The 19020-nt window shown below is 39.9% G+C and overlaps 1 protein-coding gene across 1 annotated transcript; it reads left to right on the forward strand.

Moving 5' to 3' along the window:
- The first annotated feature begins 424 nt into the window (after window positions 1-424).
- Window positions 425-18203, forward strand: LOC146629270 (uncharacterized). Its single transcript, XM_085359970.1, has 27 exons — window positions 425-521; window positions 1281-1474; window positions 1568-2210; window positions 2350-2453; window positions 2850-2915; window positions 3507-3662; window positions 4027-4160; window positions 6364-6458; window positions 6551-6605; window positions 6978-7112; window positions 8838-9083; window positions 9303-9366; window positions 9454-9625; window positions 9726-9838; window positions 10492-10876; window positions 11041-11175; window positions 12742-12778; window positions 12873-12986; window positions 13085-15915; window positions 16141-16195; window positions 16314-16467; window positions 16558-16696; window positions 16794-16827; window positions 16921-17022; window positions 17136-17367; window positions 17457-17766; window positions 17861-18203. Exons 2-27 carry the CDS (start codon window positions 1287-1289, stop codon window positions 17957-17959), a joined length of 6798 nt encoding a protein of 2265 aa, XP_085216096.1. The 5' UTR covers window positions 425-521; window positions 1281-1286; the 3' UTR covers window positions 17960-18203.
- The last annotated feature ends 817 nt before the right edge of the window (window positions 18204-19020 follow it).

Consider the following 19020-nt stretch of genomic DNA (forward strand, 5'->3'; position numbering starts at 1 on the left):
TATATAATAGTTAGTACTCTGGAATCTTGGTTTCTTTTTTTAAAGACTACATTTACATGTAAACATAACCTGATAAACCACCATAAAAAATCAAATATTTCCGTGCTACTTAAATATGTATATTAGTTTGTTTCTCAAAGAAATTAAAAGAAATGGGTTATTTTCAGGAGATAAAACATGGTGGAGGGAAGGCAGGCACAATTTAAAATCACATATTTTCTTATACTTACATTTCATACAGACATATTTTATACTTTACACTAAAGCTTTTTTACTTTTTCTTTGTTGTTGTTGTTATTACTATTATTAGTAAAGCGCAGACAGGATTGCTTACAGAGATCGCGGTCTTACCTCATCCAACTCTTTGAACCCAACTACATTTCCCATAACCCCCTTCACTCAGGAAAATATTACGTCACTAAAACATGGCGGATTAACGTGTGCTTTGGGTCCGCTACTTACCACTTCTCGTCGGTAAATGAAGGCTTATTTCTTCCACAAAACGACATATTCTTAGTCAGGTACGTTAATACAAGTAAAGTAAAATATGTGGACGCGATAAAAATATCAGTGAAGCGGTCTTAGCTTCAAAACGTCATGAAAAGGGCGACCCAACGCATGCAGAGCGTCACGCTTAAACCTGTTTTTACCCGAGTTTGAGTCCAGCTTGTGCACTTTCCCAGTCTTTCTCCACCATTAAGATTGCATTTTGCGTAATTTTCACTGGTTTAAATTGTGTTTGTTGGCTTATTCCACGTCTGGCGGTGTTTCCGAGTGATTTTAAAGCGTTTGCCATCAAACTTAACGGCCTCTCGACTGTCGACGTCACCAGCCCTGTAAACAAAGTAGCTGAGTTTTGCATTTTTAAGTAAAAGAAGAGATCATTTAAATACTTTTTGTGCAGGCGAAGTTTATTGTTTTGTAGGCGAAATATGCCTAAGCTGCAGTAGAGTAAGCTGCTTTTTGTCAACACTGAGACGAAGCAAATGCATATTAGTGTCGAACTCCATCCATGGAGAGATGTTTATGTATTCATTTCTATTTAGCAAATAATTTCTTGAAAAGCTATATGTAAAGACGAGATTTGGTGCAGAAAAAGATCCCCACCTGTGACTGCTGTTCTGTAAGGGCATCTTTTCTTGGTTGATTTCCAGAGCACCTTTACAATACCTGAATACATTTTGATGGCGTATTAGGGCGTTAGATGGAGTTTAGCAGTATTTCATTTGCAGATTGATGTCATGGCTATTTGTTCAGTACTGATGCAGCTTTGCTTTCAGGTCAAAATGTTCCGTCGGTCAAGATTTAGTGTGCGTCCCAATGTAAGTACAGCAGGGCGATCAGCACCTCCGGAAGCAACTCCAGCAAATCAGGAGGCCAGTGAGGCCCAGAGGGAGGTTGGGGACAGCAACAATGCTAGTGCTCTGACGGATAAGTCCGACATTACCCTGTCAGAAAAAGCTGCAGCTTCAGTGTGAGTTTAAAGTAAAGTGTCTTTGAATTATTTTAGAAGCCTTAAGACTATTTGTTATGTTTGACAACAATAACTTTTCTTACTACCGTTTAGGGATGGCAGTGAGCAAAATGTGGATGGTACCAGCTCTTCAGTGGCTGTCCAAAGAAGGAAACGATTTTCTGTTAAGCCTAAAGTGGCCCCTGGCCGCCCCTCTGCTCTCTCTCGGACACCAAAGTCTCCCATCAAAGCAGTCTCTCAAACATCTGTTGATTGCTCTGGTGCGGGCCTTGACAAGGCAAAAGCATCCAGTCAAACGGGAACAACAGCAACTCCGAAGGGACTCCAGTCTCCAAGGCGACGCAGGCCTTCAGAAGACGGCAAGCTGCCTAAAATTCAACCTAAACCCACCTCCATTTCTTTGGACGCTTCAGAATCTTCAGCTGTTTCCTCAGCTGTACAGTCAGTAGAACAAACCCATCTTCCAGCAGACAGTAGCAAACAATCAGAGAACATTTCAGACAGACAAGTTAAGGAAGCTCCTCCCAGACCACCAGATAGACCCTCCATACCAGACAAAGAATCTACTGAACTATCGGAGAAAGCCAAAACACTTGCATCATCAAAGACTGTGCCTTCACTGACACCATCGGCACTCTCCCTGAGTAGACTTCTAAATGACCCATCAGACGTACAAAGGCTTGTGAAGGCTCAGAAGCTCAGAGATTTGCTCAGAGAGGAGAGACGCAAAGAAAAAGTGAGTCCTTGTCATTAACTAAGCATTTTTAGCCATCTTTTCACAGGTGTCTGAGTTAAATAATGTATTCATCAGATATAAACTGTTAGCTTTATCATGATTTGTTAACTGAAAGGTGTGATGTCATTTGATTCTGCAGAAACTTAAGAAAGCTAAGGCTGTTTCGAAGGTATTTAATTTAGATCCTGCCAAAATGACCATGCGGGACCTTATCCATTATCTTCCAACGTCTAACCCAATGACGTGAGTATCTTGCAAAGTTGTGAAATTCATGTAATTATGTGATGTTAAAGTATGGGGGAGGCCATTGTTCAGGAGGCAGGCAGGAGGCACGTTGTCTACTATTCAGAAGGTTGGTGGTTTGATGCTCGACTGCTCCGTTGTGCACGCTAAAGTATCCTTGACAAGCAGCTACAAGTTGCTTCCGATGTGTTCATCGGTGTTAATGTTAGGTAGAAAGCACTTAGATGCAAAAATGTGCTTTTATGAATGTGTGTGTAAATGGGTGAATGAGATATGTTGCATAAAGTACGCTCCTGTAGAACAGTCCAGTCCATGTACCATATATTTCACTTATGATGTTTTATATTGACGAACACTGATTTTACTTGAGAAAACTGAATTTTGAAATTCTTCCAGATCTGGTGTAGAAGAATTGACCCAAGAGAATGAGACTGTGCTCCCACCTTCACCAGGAAGAGAAGCGTATGTTTGTCCTGTTCTTTAAATCATGTTTTTTTTAAATGGTTTGTCTATGTTAAGCCTGTAATTCAAATGGAAATTACTTCAATGTTTGACATGCTTTTTTTGTCACATTTTCTTATAATATTTAAGTTTAAAAAGTTATGTTTTTTTTTAATGCTGCAGAAGGACACACATGAACCATGTTCTCACTGTGTGCAATTGCTGATCATCTGTTGTTCCTCAAAGAAAGAGTCATAAACACAGTTTTTCATCACAAAAAGTATTATGAAAAAAATATGAATGAAACAAAACAAAGTTGAACACTAGAATTGAGTTTGTCCCAGCCAAACATTATTCGTTTAACGTGTTAATTCAGTCTGTTTGAATCACTGAAAAGTGACTGCACATCTGATACAACAGAGAACTTGGTTTAAGTGTTTTAACTTTTTGGCGTACTTAAATGTGGAGGCAGCAGTGCATTTTAAACAGTTTGTCTTTCAAAAGCTGTGGCTTGCTGCACGTTTCAGAATGTGTAGAAAGTTTGTATACCAGTTGCTTATAATAAATTGATTTTTCTTTATTTTCTTTCTTCTTCTTTTTTAATGTTTGAAGGTCTCCAGAGCAGGCACAGGAACCTGAAATCCCCCCTAATACCATGGGCAACACAGAGGAAGAAGCAGAGGAGGCAGAGGAAGAGCAGGAAGAAGCACTTATGGTTCCTCAAGTCAAAGTTGCAGAAGATGGCTCACTGATTATTGACGAAGAGAGGTTAGTAGAGATTTGTAGACCATTTGATCTGTATCCCCAGGCAGGGATAGCTCATTAGGTAAAGTGGTCGCGCCATGATTGGAAGGTCGGTGGTTCGAATCCACTGAACTGTTACTCTGAGGTACCCCTGAGCAAAGTACCGTTGTGATGGATTGGTGGCTGCTCACTGCTTCACTGAGTCAATGGGTTAAATGCAGAGAGTAATCGGCCTACAGGGGATTAATAAAGTATGCATTATTATTATTATTATTATTTTATTATTATTTTGCCCCATCCATATAAAATAATTGCTTTCCTATTGTGATATTGTAGAACGTTCAAACCATTTATAGGCTTTTTAAAACCCTTTCATCTTATCTCTCAGCTTAACTGTGGAAGTCCAGCGAGCCAAAGGGCCAAACCCAGCAGAGAATCGAGACCCCATCTTTGAACGAGGCTCCACTACAACTTACTCAAGTTTCAGGAAACTTAACCATGCAAAACGCTGGACCAGCGAAGGTGAAACAGCCACAATATTAAAGGAACCTTATGCAAAGCAGCACTGGCTTTGCAGAGCAAAAGCACGAGACATTGGAAACAAATACGTGAGTTGTGTGTAGAGCTGGGCGATAGAACGATAACGATATGTATCGCGATATAACTTTTTCTCGATAGAAAAATTCAACTATCGTGATAGACCTCGCCGCTCTTGTCCTCTTTAAAAAAAAAAAAAAGGTCAGCCAATCCAAATTAAGTAGCGCAGAGCCGAACCAATCACAGCTGCAGCGTCACGTCACGTGACTTGTTACGTACAGCACAAGTGCCAAGCCGCACATGTGTATTTGTTTGGGAAGCAGCCAGCCACCGTACCGCCCGGGTAATGGAGGAAATGAGTGTGCCGACTAGAAAAATCAACCGAGCGTGACCGAAGGTTACCGAAGAGAAAACAGATGATGGTTCCAATGCCGGAGAGATTGTCGAACGGAAGAGCCATAGAAGTTCCGTAGTGTGAAGGTATTTCGGCTATTTCAAGTCTGACAAAAAACAGAGTAGTGTGCACTGTAAATTGTGCCGAAAGCAACTCTGGAAATACAATAAACTGGTGCATGCGCTACGTCCACACGTACCCGGGTATTTTTGAAAACGCAGATTTTTCTATGCGTTTGCACCTTTCGTCCACACGTAAACGGCGTTTTTGGTCACTGAAAACGAAGATTTTTAAAAACTCGTAAACTTGCATTTACGTGTGGACTAGAAAAAGGGAGAAAACGCAGCGTCAAAGGTGTGCGCATTTTTTGACGTCACACTGTGCGCCACGTTATTGTTTCGGTGAAATGAATTTCTACAATACTGTTAATTCTACTCTCTGCAGTGTTTAAATGCTTACATATACACACAGTTACTGTCCCTCCACACATACGACTCGGTTCTGCTTCTATGCCCCAGCTTTGTTTACTTTTTCCCACCGAGGCTTCTAGACTTCTGATTGGCCAACATTTCTGCACGGTTAGGAATCTAGCGCCACCTGCTGCTTTGGAATGTTCATAGCAGCGTTTTCCTTCATTTCTCCCTTTATGTGTGGACGGGATTATTTTTTAAAACGAAAACGGAAAATCTCCGTTTTCAAAAATACCCGTGTACGTGTGGACGTAGCCTCAGTCTCTGACTGGAAGCGCTAATTCGTCATTCGGCTTTTGTCAGACTAAAGTAACTGTTAAAACTGTTTGAAAAGCTAAGCTATACAACAAGGAGAGATTGAGAATTTCCTTTTAGTTCTCAGTTTATTTGATATTGACAAAAGTTAGTCAGTTTTGTCTGTTCTTCTGTAAAACAAACTAAGATTTATTTTTAGAATTAATATTTTGTTTCTAAGTGGAATCGACAATTTAGTAGTCTGTTTCGTTTGTTCTATTTTGAAACTTAAACGCTTTAGCGGCTGCCTTTTGTGTAGTTTGCAATATTTGCCTTTATTTATCTGAAAAAGTCTCATGTTCCTTAAGTACATCTACCCTGTTGAACTTATTATGGGAAATAAATATTTAAATAAAAACAAGCTGCTGATTATTTCACATTTTACTTGTGAGCAACAGCACATTTAAATCTTACAAATATAGTTATTTGGCTTATATCGTGATAGATATCGTTATCGCCTGAAATGAAAAAAACATATGAAAAAATCTTATATCGCCCAGCTCTAGTTGTGTGATGGGTCTTGTTTCCCCGTCCCACGGATACTTTATCAGATTGGGATCTGAGGAGTTCTTAGGTTGGATCAATTCCTTGTGTTCTTTTTTATTTTCCTTGAGTCCTGCTTGAGCAGTTTTTGTTGTGTTGCAGGCAGTATTGTTCTTCTGAGGAGGCTATTGCTGTCAGGGACTGTTGCAACATAGATACTGTATATAATTTGGTGATTAGCAAAGTCCTTTTTTGAAGCCTTTACCTATTGCAGGTAAAGGCTTGTCTGCACTGACTCGTCTTTTCAGGTCCTGAAGCCATCTTTTATATACAGTCCGCAGTAATAGTTAAGAGTGTGGCATGTGTCTAATTGAATGCAGAAAATTATAACCACACAGTCGATGCTGTGCACTTCACATGTGAATGGTTATAATACAGTGGCTTATCAGGTAAGATAAGCCACATATATGGTAACATATTAAGTGTTTTTATTATTTTGTTTTGATGCCTTTTTTGTGACTTTTCTTCTTAAATTTGTTTTCATCAGAGACAGACATGTTCTTCCTGGCAGTTAGCATGGTGGGGACAGATTTTTCTATGATTTGCCAACTGTTTCCACACAGAGCTCGATCAGAGATAAAGGTCAGCGATAAATACAAGTATGCATGGTAAGAAAAAAGAGTTTAAAGTTGAACTAAATACACAGAACTGCAATTTTGAATTTGATCTTTCAGAACAAATTCAAGAAAGAAGAACGAGAGAATGTTTGGAGGATTGACAAAGCTATCAGTAAGTATTTAGTAATAATCTTCAAATGTAATTATTCACGTATGTCATTTAAAGGTTATATTTAATTGAAAATGGTAAAAAGACAATATATCAAATTTCAAAAAAAGAACGAATATAATATTAATTAGTAACATAACTAGAGAGAGAGGAGATTATGCAGCATAGTGGGAAATACACACGCGCACAAAGTTCTGTGTTTTTGTTTAGTTAATTATAGAATCCCAAGTGTTCACAGTATTGTATGTTTTTCCCTTTTTTCCCTTCACATTTTACACAGTTGCCAAACGTTTTGGAATCAAAATAACCGAATGATTAACGTTCTGTGTGTACATTCTTAAATTTAATTTAAGTTGGCTGATGATTGTTTTGTAGGAGAGAGGCGCAAACTGGACATAGAGTACTTCTCTAAGCTGTTAGAAAAGATTTTGGAATATCAGAGAAGTAAGAAGAAACTGAGATCAGTGGCTGAGAAGAAATCGTCCCAAAAGGGCAAGAGAAAGACAAAAGGTAAGATACAGTGGGGCAAAAAAGTATTTAGTCAGCCACCGATTGTGCAAGTTCCCCCACCTAAAATGATGACAGAGGTCAGTAATTTGCACCAGAGGTACACTTCAACTGTGAGAGACAGAATGTGAAAAAAAAATCCATGAATCCACATGGTAGGATTTGTAAAGAATTTATTCGTAAATCAGGGTGGAAAATAAGTATTTGGTCAATAACAAAAATACAACTCAATACTAACATAACCTTTGTTGGCAATAACAGAGGTCAAACGTTTACTATAGGTCTTTACCAGGTTTGCACACACAGTAGCTGGTATTTTGGCCCATTCCTCCATGCAGATCTTCTCGAGAGCAGTGATGTTTTGGGGCTGTCGCCGAGCAACACGGACTTTCAACTCCCGCCACAGATTTTCTATGGGGTTGAGGTCTGGAGACTGGCTAGGCCACTCCAGGACTTTCAAATGCTTCTTACGGAGCCACTCCTTTGTTGCCCGGGCGATGTGTTTTGGATCATTGTCATGTTGGAAGACCCAGCCTCGTTTCATCTTCAAAGTTCTCACTGATGGAAGGAGGTTTTGGCTCAAAATCTCACCATACATGGCCCCATTCATTCTGTCCTTAACACGGATCAGTCGTCCTGTCCCCTTGGCAGAAAAACAGCCCCATAGCATGATGTTTCCACCCCCATGCTTCACAGTAGGTATGGTGTTCTTGGGATGCAACTCAGTATTCTTCTTCCTCCAAACACGACGAGTTGAGTTTATACCAAAAAGTTCTACTTTGGTTTCATCTGACCACATGACATTCTCCCAATCCTCTGCTGTATCATCCATGTGCTCTCTGGCAAACTTCAGACGGGCCTGGACATGCACTGGCTTCAGCAGCGGAACACGTCTGGCACTGCGGGATTTGATTCCCTGCCGTTGTAGTGTGTTACTGATGGTGACCTTTGTTACTTTGGTCCCAGCTCTCTGCAGGTCATTCACCAGGTCCCCCCGTGTGGTTCTGGGATCTTTGCTCACCGTTCTCATGATCATTTTGACCCCACAGGATGAGATCTTGCGTGGAGCCCCAGATCGAGGGAGATTATCAGTGGTCTTGTATGTCTTCCATTTTCTGATGATTGCTCCCACAGTTGATTTTTTCACACCAAGCTGCTTGCCTATTGTAGATTCACTCTTCCCAGTCTGGTGCAGGTCTACAATACTTTTCCTGGTGTCCTTCGAAAGCTCTTTGGTCTTGGCCATGGCGAAGTTTGGAGTCTGACTGTTTGAGGCTGTGGACAGGTGTCTTTTATACAGATGATGAGTTCAAATAGGTGCCATTCATACAGGTAACGAGTGGGGGACAGAAAAGCTTCTTACAGAAGACGTTACAGGTCTGTGAGAGCCAGAGATTTTCCTTGTTTGAGGTGACCAAATACTTATTTTCCACCCTAATTTACGAATAAATTCTTTACAAATCCTACCATGTGAATTCATGGATTTTTTTTTTCACATTCTGTCTCTCACAGTTGAAGTGTACCTCTGGTGCAAATTACTGACCTCTGTCATCATTTTAAGTGGGGGAACTTGCACAATCGGTGGCTGACTAAATACTTTTTTGCCCCACTGTACGTCAACGTGATTTCTTTTCTCGTGTGATCATTGTAGGCTGTATGTGAATATTTGGGAATTCTCCTTTAGCTTTTCCCAATTCAAAAGTCTATGTGCTCTTATTCCTTCTACAGCCAAAAAATCAGGAAGGAAACTGAGTGATGTGGAGGAGGAAGATGAGGAGGATGAGGATGGGAAAGAGATCCTGGGGTTGGAAGAGGAGGAAGAGGAAGGGGAGAAAGAGAATGAGGATCTCTGTAATGATGGAGAAATTCCTGTTTCTGACGCTAAGACAAAAAGAGGCAAAAGAAAGAACAGAGAAGTTGCTCTGGATGAGGAACCAAATGACAAGAGAACCAAACGAGTGAGCACTGAGCAAGGTACAGGGACTGTGAGCGGTTTTGTTGTTACAAAACATGTAGGTATGTGGTGATTTCGTGGTAGCTACCTTTTGTCTAACTGTTTGTTTGTTTTTTAAAATATTTCCTGAAAATTAAGGGTAATAACTTTCCCCCCCCCAAATCAGTACTCGTTTCCCCATGTTTTCTTGGCTTTTGTTAAAGTGCCATGCCATTTTTATTTTGCTTTTAAATTCTCAGATGAGGACGGCGTATGCGAAGATCCTGAGGCAGAGCTTCCTGACAACCACAAAGACTCAGACACGTAATGACACTAAAATCATATTGCTGTGAATATTATTTTTTTTGTACATATCTCTGCGATTAAAATCAGTTTCTTTCAAATGTTTAGGTCAGAGAAAACTCAAAATGCAAATACAGCTAAGGACACTGCAATCAAGCCAGCTAAACTCTCACGAGGCAGAGCATCAAAACCACTACTGCCTTTAGGCCGCAAATGGAGTAAAAAGCCTTCACCTTGTACAACAGCTAAAAGTACTTCATTGGATGAAGAAGATGAGAGTGTAAGTGGTTGAACTTGTAATAAGGTTATTTCACTTTCTGTTTATAAGCCTTGAAACCTTTTTATGAATACTGGCTTTGCTTTACTGAAACTTACTGTAGGTAAATAAAGATGCATCATCTTTAAGCCAAGCCAGCAGGGAGCCAGTCGGTGATGATATTTCCTCAGAAGGGGAGGAGGAGGATGCCATAGTTAAACCTCCAAGACCTACCAGGTACATGAATGTAATTTACTGAAAAACTCCCATTCTGACCGTGTATCCACTGTATCCAGCGCTTAACAAATTTGTTAGACCACCTTTCATAAAAATAAGAAAACACAAATATTTTAGAAATCTCTCATAAACTTTTTTAAAACTAAAAATTAAATATTTGTTCAGCATATTTGTCCAGGAGTGAAGGATTTCAAACTGAATTCATGTTTGTATTCCCAGATTTCAGCCGGCACACTAGACTTTTTTTGAGAAATTAGCAATTAATCAAAACAGTTAATCAATTAATTCAATCAAACAAATGTTTCTGTTCACAAAGCAAGCAAATAGCTGTAATTTGACATCTTAATAAAAAAATAATAATGTGCTTTACTTTTTTTTTCAGCATTTTTGTAAAGATGGTAAATTTGAAAATTGATGAATTACAATAAAAATTATTCCTTGGCATTTAAAAAATGACTTTGATTAAAGAGTTTAGACATACTGATGGATTCACCATTACAGAAACATATGAAAATGTTTTTTGTAATTATCAATACTGTTAATACAGGGTTTCTTGTCATCTAACATTGTCTGGTGGGCTGATAGATTTAAGAACAATATTCCTATTGATCATGAATAAAGTGTTTTTATTAGTGTTTCATTTTGTTTTGTAGATGTGGTAGAGTGCCTAAACCCATCAAGCCCTTGACTTATCCAGCCAAAGATGAAGTACACTCCTCTGCATCTGAAACTACACCAGCCTCAGCAGCTGGGTCCACTGCATCTGCTGCTAAACCAAAATCCCAACAGGCAGCCAAGAAGAGAATCCTACCACAGCATGATTTGGCCCCAAAATCCAAAAAGTGTAAACTTGTCACTCTCACAGCTTCTCAGACAGAATTTAGTGACGAGGACAGTCATCAATGGCAGGATGAAGAAGTGGAGGAGGTGGAACTCGCAGGTAGCCCCAGTAAAGACAGCAGTGCACCTGCGTTTGTGCCTGCCGGCCTGCACACTCCTCGTCCTGAGATTAAAGAAGTGGATGAGACAATTGCTGAGGTATGATAAACATTTTCTCCATCACATGCCTCACTAAAACACCAATCATTCTTTTTATTTTGAAATAATTCCCATGACAAACATTTTTATGTTTTGCTTTACTTTTTATTTGCGCATGGTTTTACATTCCAATCTTCCTCTGACTCCTCCTATGCCACCTGTAGCTTGATATCTTGGCCACTATGCCTGATGTTTTGGGCATTTCCCAAGATGCACTTTGCCCCGATTCTGCTTGTGAGCAGGCACAACATGAGACAGGGTCAGCTGAACCATGTGAACATCAGTTGGACCTGTTGATTGTAAGTGACCTATGCTTAAGAAGTAGTACCAAGTTAATTAAATCATTAACCCCAATAACAGATCTGGGGTTAATGATTATCATTCCAGAGCACTAATCTTGAAAACACAATTTTATCTATTATTAAAGGCTCAAAACTGAGTAAGTTCAACCTTTTATTTTTTTCTGCAGTGTCTTTCCATTTTTGTTTTGAATACATGTATTCAGTATGTGGTTGAATTACTTACACAGCAATCAGGCAAAACATTATGGCCACAGACAGGTGAAATAAATAACATTCATTATCTCATCATTGCACCTGTTACTGGGTGGGTTAGTGAACATTTTGTCCTCAAAGTTAAAAAAAAATTGAGGGCAAAATGTAAAAGGATTTGAGTTTGACAAGACTCTTTTGGGACTTTCTCGGTCTGCAGTATTAGTCAATGAAGGAAGAATGGTGAACCAGCGATAGGGTCCTGATAGGCTCACTGCTGCATGTGGGGAACGTGCATCAGTGAGCCTTGGCCACCAATGACCAAGGCTGGCTTGTGTGGTCCGATCCAACAGATGAGCTAGAGTATCTCATATCAACAAGTTAATGCTGGTTCTAATTGAAAGGTGTCAGAACAAACAGTGCATCACAGTGTATGGAGGTGCATACCACAGACAAGCCAGGGTTCACATACTGACCCCTGTCCTTCACCGAAAGTGCCACTTGAGCATCAGAACTAGACCATTGATAGAAGAAGGTGGCCTGGTCCAAATAATCACATTTTTTTTAATGTCACGTGGTTGGGTGCATTTGCGCCTCTTACTTAGGGAACACCAGGATGTGCTATGGGGGGAAGGCAAGCCGCCAGTGGCAGTGTGATGTTTTGAGCAATACTCTGCTGGGAAACCTTGCGTCCTGCCAACCATATGGATGTCACTTTGTCATGCACCACCTCCCTAAGCACTGTTTCAGACCACCTTCATTTGGCCTCATTTGGAATGATAATGCGCCCCGCCACAAAACTAAAATGGTTCAGGAATGGTTCAAGGAGCACAACAAGGAGTTTGAGGTGTTGACTGACTCCCAGATTCCCCAGACTGCAGTCCAATTAAGCAGCTGTGGAATGTACTGGACAAACAAGTCTGATCCATGGACAGCCCAAATTTGCAACTTATAGGACTTAAAAGTTGCTAATATCTTGGTGCCAGATACCACAGTACAGCTAGAGACGTTCTATTGGAGTCCAAGCCTCGACAGACCAGGGCTGTTTTAGCAGCAAAAGCAGGATTAACACAATATTAGGCCTGTGGTTATAATGTTATGCCTGATCGATGAAAATTATAACATGCATAAATAACAATGTGGTTTGTAGTAAACCAGTTCAGTGATCAATAAGATTAGAAAGGTGCCTAAAATGTCATCTTTATTTGCTATACAGTCAACTGTAGATGTACATATCTGTACAGATGTGTACAGATGTAGAAAAGATATTGTAAATGAAGCAGTGTACTGTACTTCATGTTTTTGTAAAACAGCTTTTGTGAATAGAAAGGAGAGCTTTTGGTGTTATTTATGATATGTGTGTTTGCGTTGCAGGATGTTATAGAATTTATTTCTTCAGAACATGCAGAAGGTATGTTGAAGATGTTTTATGATTATTTGCTTATGAATTTTATATATAGTTTTAGATTTAAAGTTCATATTTTTTGTTTGTCTTTTTATTTCAGTATCTGAAGATCAGAGCTACAACGAGGCTGCTCAAACCCTGCTGACCATCGGAAACCTGAGTCACGTCTCTCAGTCGGAACAGAATCAAGTAGACATACGAGATCATGTAACAGGTTAGAAAGACAGAAAAGAGTCCTTATAATGGACAGTTTCATTTGTTGTTAGACTGAGCAACAGTCAATGTAAAATGTGCCATTATATTTAACTGCAGGGACGGCATCAGCTGATGTGAATGAAACCACCCACCTAGAAAAAGGGCTTGTTTCCGATGCTGCTGTACAGGAAGAAAGTGCCACTCCTTCCGTGTCTGCATTTGATCATGATGTCACACAGACATCGGCGACTGTGGCCACTGTGGAACAACAAGTTAGCAAAACAGTCAGTGATGAAATGGCAGTTAAAACCAGTGATGAGCCACATCCAGAGAGTTCAAACAAAAATACTCTACAAACTAAGAGAGGTCACTTTTCCAAAATAAAACCTAAACCTAACCTTAGCCGAGTCTCCAGGACTGTACAATCCAAATCCCAACCAGATATATCTGCAGCAAGGACAGCTGAAGAAAGCCACAGAGAATCTGCTAACATTAAAGACTGTTCTCCAGCATTGCTAAAAGCTGACATTTCCTCTACTGAAGTTAAACTAACAGCAAAGCCATCTGAGAGTCAACCAGATATTGTTGGGGTTGAATCAGTTGCAGAAATCCAGTTCCAGAGTCACAGCTTTTCTGAATCTACATTTGAACCACATAGGGATCAGGCCACGAGAGAGACAAAGTCATTATCTGAGCCCACAGATGAAAAACTTGCTTCCCATGTTGAACCTTTTGAGACTGGTTTTAAGGATCCGCCAAACTCTGACTCACTCATCACAGAGGTTGAAGAGGAGTTATGTTCAATTGTGTCCCCAGCCAAGGAGAGCAGTGATAAACCTACGGGTGAAACACACGCAGGAGAATTATCTGTCACTGAAAAAGGAGAAAGTGAAGTCTCAAATACTTGCCAATCTAGAAGGAGTCGATTACCAAAATTCAAACCCAAGCCAAATCTGCTACAGACATCAAGAACTGCAAGATCTAAATCCCAAACCACAAAGCAGCCTGAAGAGAGAGACCCCATCCCAACGCAAGACCCCAAATCTCGCAAACAATCAAGATGCTTAACCACAGAGGATGAACAACCACGATCATCATGCTCTGCTTCTCCTGAAAAACATGTAGAAAGTGTAGATACTCTTTTACCAACAACCACAGATGGTAGACCGGACTTGGGTGCAGTAATAACGGATTGCGGTCCCTCACAATGCCAGAACTTGGAATCTGAGTTTGATCTCAAAGGGAATCAAGTCACTAATGACACAAAGTCGTCATCTGAGCCCACAGAGGAAAAAGTTCAGTCCTGTGTTGAAACAGCCAAGAGTGTTTTCAATAATTCAGCAACATCAGACTTGGCGATCTCAAAAGTTGAACAGGAGCCATGCATAGAATCAGAACCAGGTCAAGAGAGCGCCGAGAAACCTCCTTCATGTGTTTCACATCCAGAAGATTTACCTGTCAGGCAAAAAGAAGTGAACAAAGACACAACTCCTTCACCATCTAGAAGGAGTCGAATGCAAAAGGTCAAACCTAAACCAAATTTAGCACAGTCCTCAAGAATTTCAAGGTTTAAACCTCAAACTGTAAAATCGGTTTTAGAGAAGGACTTAAGCCCAACTTCAAACATGAGATCACCTGAAAAAACAACAGCAAAGGTGGAACCACAACTAGTATGCACCCTGTCCTCCGAAAAACTGAGTGAAAACGCTGACCCTGCTTCAGTTTTAAAACCATCAATAAATATAGTTTCTACACCTACACTCTCGGAGGAGCTATCAACAAATGAGGAGTCTAGTTTAACAAATGTTAGACTAGACTTGGGTGCAGCAACTTCAGATCAGAGTGCCTCAGAAAACGTGAACCTCTCTGCATCACAATTTGAACCCAGCAGGGATCAGGTCAGCAGCGAGACAAAGTCAGCATCTGATCCAGAAAAAAATATGCCTTGTATTACCACATCTGTGAGTAGTTGTAAAAATGTGGTAGCACCTGACTCAGCAGTCACAGTCTCACAAGCTGGGGAAGCAGGTGATGCAGAATCAGCCTCACCCCAAGAGAGCAGCGTCCACCAGGCTGTTCTTGTTGCACCTGTTCAAGAGTCACCGCTTAATCAAGAAAAGAGTGAAGCTGCTTCTCAGTTGAGGAGTCGTCGATTGCAAAAAATCAAACCCAAACCAAACCTGCCACAAACACCAAGAACTATGCAGTCAAACTTGCAATCCACAAAAGACCCTGTTATACACACGCAGGTTGTGGAAAAACCCTGTAGCCAGACTTGTGTGTCTGAATCAAGTGACTACAGAATGAAAGATGCAGAAGCCCAGCCATCTTGCAGTCCTACCTCTCCAGAAAAATCAAATGAATTTAAAAGTCCTGATGCTTATTCAGTTTCTGAACCATCACTGGAATCTGGCTCTTCTAATAAATGCCGAGAGGAAATATCTTCATCAGAGAGGGAAAAGACAGATGCTGTATGTGGCCCAATGTCAAGCGCAGTGAGCTTGGAACAAAATATCCCACAAAGATTGCGGCGGTTTCCCAAGGTCAAACCGAAACCCAATTTGGGATCATCCTCTAGAATTACACAGACAAAACTACAGCCAGCTGATATCAGTAAATCTGCAGAACATGTTGATACAATCTCAAATATAGCACCAGCACAAGACCCTGGGGACAATAATGATGCACAGAAATCTGTGAAATTGCCAGAGAAAAACCTAACATCAGGACATTGTTCAATAAATGTAGAAGTCTGTTCAGTAACATCTCAACCTGTAGACTCGGAGAAAGCACTGGGCACCTTAGACAGTAAGGATCCCCATCCAAATGATCCCAGCTCTCCTCTTGGATGTTTGGCACAAGTTAATGAACAACAAAGTGAACATGACCATCATTCAAGTAATTCTGAAGTCCCTCTGGTTCCTGTGAACCAAGTGTCTTCTACCCAGGTAAGCTCAATAATGACTCTGTTTTGTCTGGTCTTTAATCCTTTTACAAGCTTTGCAATCAAATCTGTTAATGTTGTGTCAAGACTTGCTAATTAATACAAGTTAATATTATATATCCAATTCTAACAGGGGTAGTTAGAGGTATTCTCCGGTAGTCAGTAGTTTTAAAGTGAAAAAGTCTCTCTTGAGTTTCCTTAAATGTTTCTCTAATTCTCCTAATCCTAGAATACATCAACATTAAGTACAAACGACATCCAAAGTTTTCCAATATTTCAAGAGAGTAAGTCAATCATATATTATGTTCCAGTCATATCACTTAAGTTTTGTGTAAACTTTATATAATGTTCTTCTTGATTTGATTATTTATTTATTGGGTTTTTTCTTTTTTTAAATTTCAGTGCTGCCAGAGAAGGTGCCTTCAGATCCCGACGAACCATTTTTCATCCTTTCTCTGACTGAGATCCCGCTGTCCTCATCAGGGGAGGTGGTGAACAGTGCAACTGAGAACCCCTCTTGTCTTTCTGTAGCAGAGTCATCAATACCTCAACCAAGGTTTGTCTGCTTTTAATCAATTAGCTGTGTGAGCAAGCATGTAGTCTGTTTAGTTTGGTGTCTAATTCTGTGCCTTTCTTCATCCTTTAGTGGTGTTTCTGGAGAGAGTGTGGCAGCGGCAGGAGAGGGGTCTCTGTCTAATGTCCCCATGCCCATGTTCAAAGAGATAAAGAGTGTGACAGGCCTCATCAGTGTGGAAGAGACTGTGCTGAACCCATCTACACTGATTGTAAGTAAAGCTCTAAAGAAGAACTGTTGGCGGTCAGAATGTGATTTTTTTATTTTTTTTAAATCTTTTTCACATGCTGTGTTTTTCCATCCATCAGGATCATAACATTCAGAAAACAGTGGATCCACAGGGTAGAGTGACTGCATTATTCTGTCACTTTCAAGCTACTGATTGTCATGCTGATTCATGCTGTGTAACTTTAATTTTGTGCTTTAATTGAGCAGAACATACTACAGACAATCCACCAAAGTTTCCAGATGCCGTGGACAATAATGAGCCCGAAGCAGCACTTAACAAGCAGAGACAAACAAGTATTGGAAGAAGAGGTATGCAGAGGATAAATACATACTCACCAAATGCACTTTAAAAAATGTGTGAACATTTTTCTAATGTGAACATTAAATGTTGCTTTTTCACCCTGTATGAATCTTTCAACCAGCCAAACTGCAAGTTAAACCTAATGCAGCGAGGAGAAAACAAACCAGCAAGACCAAGTCAATGAAAGCAGCGGAGTCAGCGCCTACCCAAACAAACACCACCCAGGAGCCAAAAGCCAGTGATGCTGTCATGGAAGCACAAAGGGGAAGCTGCAGCCGTGATGAGGAGATTGTGACAGATGGAAAAGGCACTACCAGCAGCTTAGAAGCTCAAACTTCACAGAGGCGTGTGAGGTGGGTGAAGAACGGTTTCATTTTGAAAAAATTCACATTGGCTTCTATCAATTATTGAGAAACGTTTAATTTTTCCTAATATCTAACAGAAAACCCAAAGGCTCTCTTTCCTCGCTTTCTGTAACAAAGAAAACCAGCCTTCCACAAAATCTTCCACCTAGCAAACCAGTTTCCAAGCGATCTAAGCTTAAAACGCCACTGACTGAAGGACAACAGTCTTTGCTAGAGCCTGTAGCCTCCACATCACATGATGTCCCTTCCACACAAAGCTTGACACAGACACTAAAAGAAACCCGTCCAGCATCGATTACACTGCTAACACAAACAGCAGTGAACATCAGAGAGACCTGTGATCAAAGTCCCAGGAGCCCAGATCCTAGCACTTCACAGTGCACAGAGGTAAGAAAGCTACAGGTGGATTGAAGCTGTTTTTCCATTCAGTGTAATTCATACACGCTCACATGGAGATGTGCTCTGTTTTGTTCCTTCTTAGCAGGATGACTGTGTGGACAGCTGTGCTCTTGAAGAGGAGCCCACCAGTGTGTCTCAGTACTTCTTAACCAACATTTTCACAGAAGTGGATGAGGGGTAAAAGCCACCTACGTAGTTGGATTAAGAAGTGGAATTTGTTGGCTTTTCAAATTTTTATTTCTGTAAATAATAATTTATAACTGAAAAGTTGTTGTTGTTGTTTTTGCTTTTAGTTTTAATTCTTTCTTCACCATACTGATGAATGCAGTTTCACATTTGCAAACATTTACTAGAGTATCAGTTTGTTGAAACAACATTTTAAACCTCCGTTAGTTTAAATATTAAAGCACTGTACAAATGGATAACAACATTTGTGACTCATAGTTTGACTGAAGTGGTGGCAGCTTTTGCTGAATTTTTCATAAAAAATACTTCAAACCTCAGATGTCTTACCTATTTTTTTTCTTCCTTTTGATACAACTGTGAATTTGTAAATACTGTACATGGTAGCAACTTCTTTTTTTTATATATATATATTTTTTGTCCGTTCTTGATTAATTTTCAGATGACTTTGACCTCAGGAAGAAAAACACAGTTCGGTAGATTAAGACCATGTACAGTTGTACATTTCAGTGTAAAGCCTTTTTTAATGTCTCTTCTGTGTACTTTAGAAATGTAACATATGTGGAAAATAAAGACAGAAATTCTGTTTAAAAAAAAAAAAAAAGGAACCCATTCAAAACAGAATAATCAAACTATCAAAGAGTTTCTGCTGTATGTTAATATGTTTATATATAGTGTTGAAATAGTGACTGTACCACACAGTTATGCACCGTTTGACTTCTTGTTTCATAAAAACACATTGTGTTTTCTACCCTAAGGGTTACATTGGCTCACTGAAAGTGAAAGATGTAATTCTGTAAGATCTGAATAAAAAGTATTACACCTAGATTTGTCTTGTCTTAATGTACATGCATGCTAGTTTGCTGTTGAAAATGGGTTTACAGCCTGCTGATGAAACAAAAAAGCAAATGATAACAAAGATGCTTAAGAATGAGTTAGGACCTAACTGTAAGCTAACATGTTGAGCATCACTTCCCTTACAACTGCTGATCCAGGCACCTTGTACTAACTAGATAATGACAAGTTGCTAAACCCAAGTAATCATAATTTGTGGCATTA

The sequence above is a fragment of the Diplotaxodon limnothrissa genome, linkage group LG7 (assembly GCF_057381915.1).
Source record: "Diplotaxodon limnothrissa isolate DT_005_m linkage group LG7, D_limnothrissa_male_GT1.1, whole genome shotgun sequence".
Taxonomy (NCBI): domain Eukaryota; kingdom Metazoa; phylum Chordata; class Actinopteri; order Cichliformes; family Cichlidae; genus Diplotaxodon; species Diplotaxodon limnothrissa.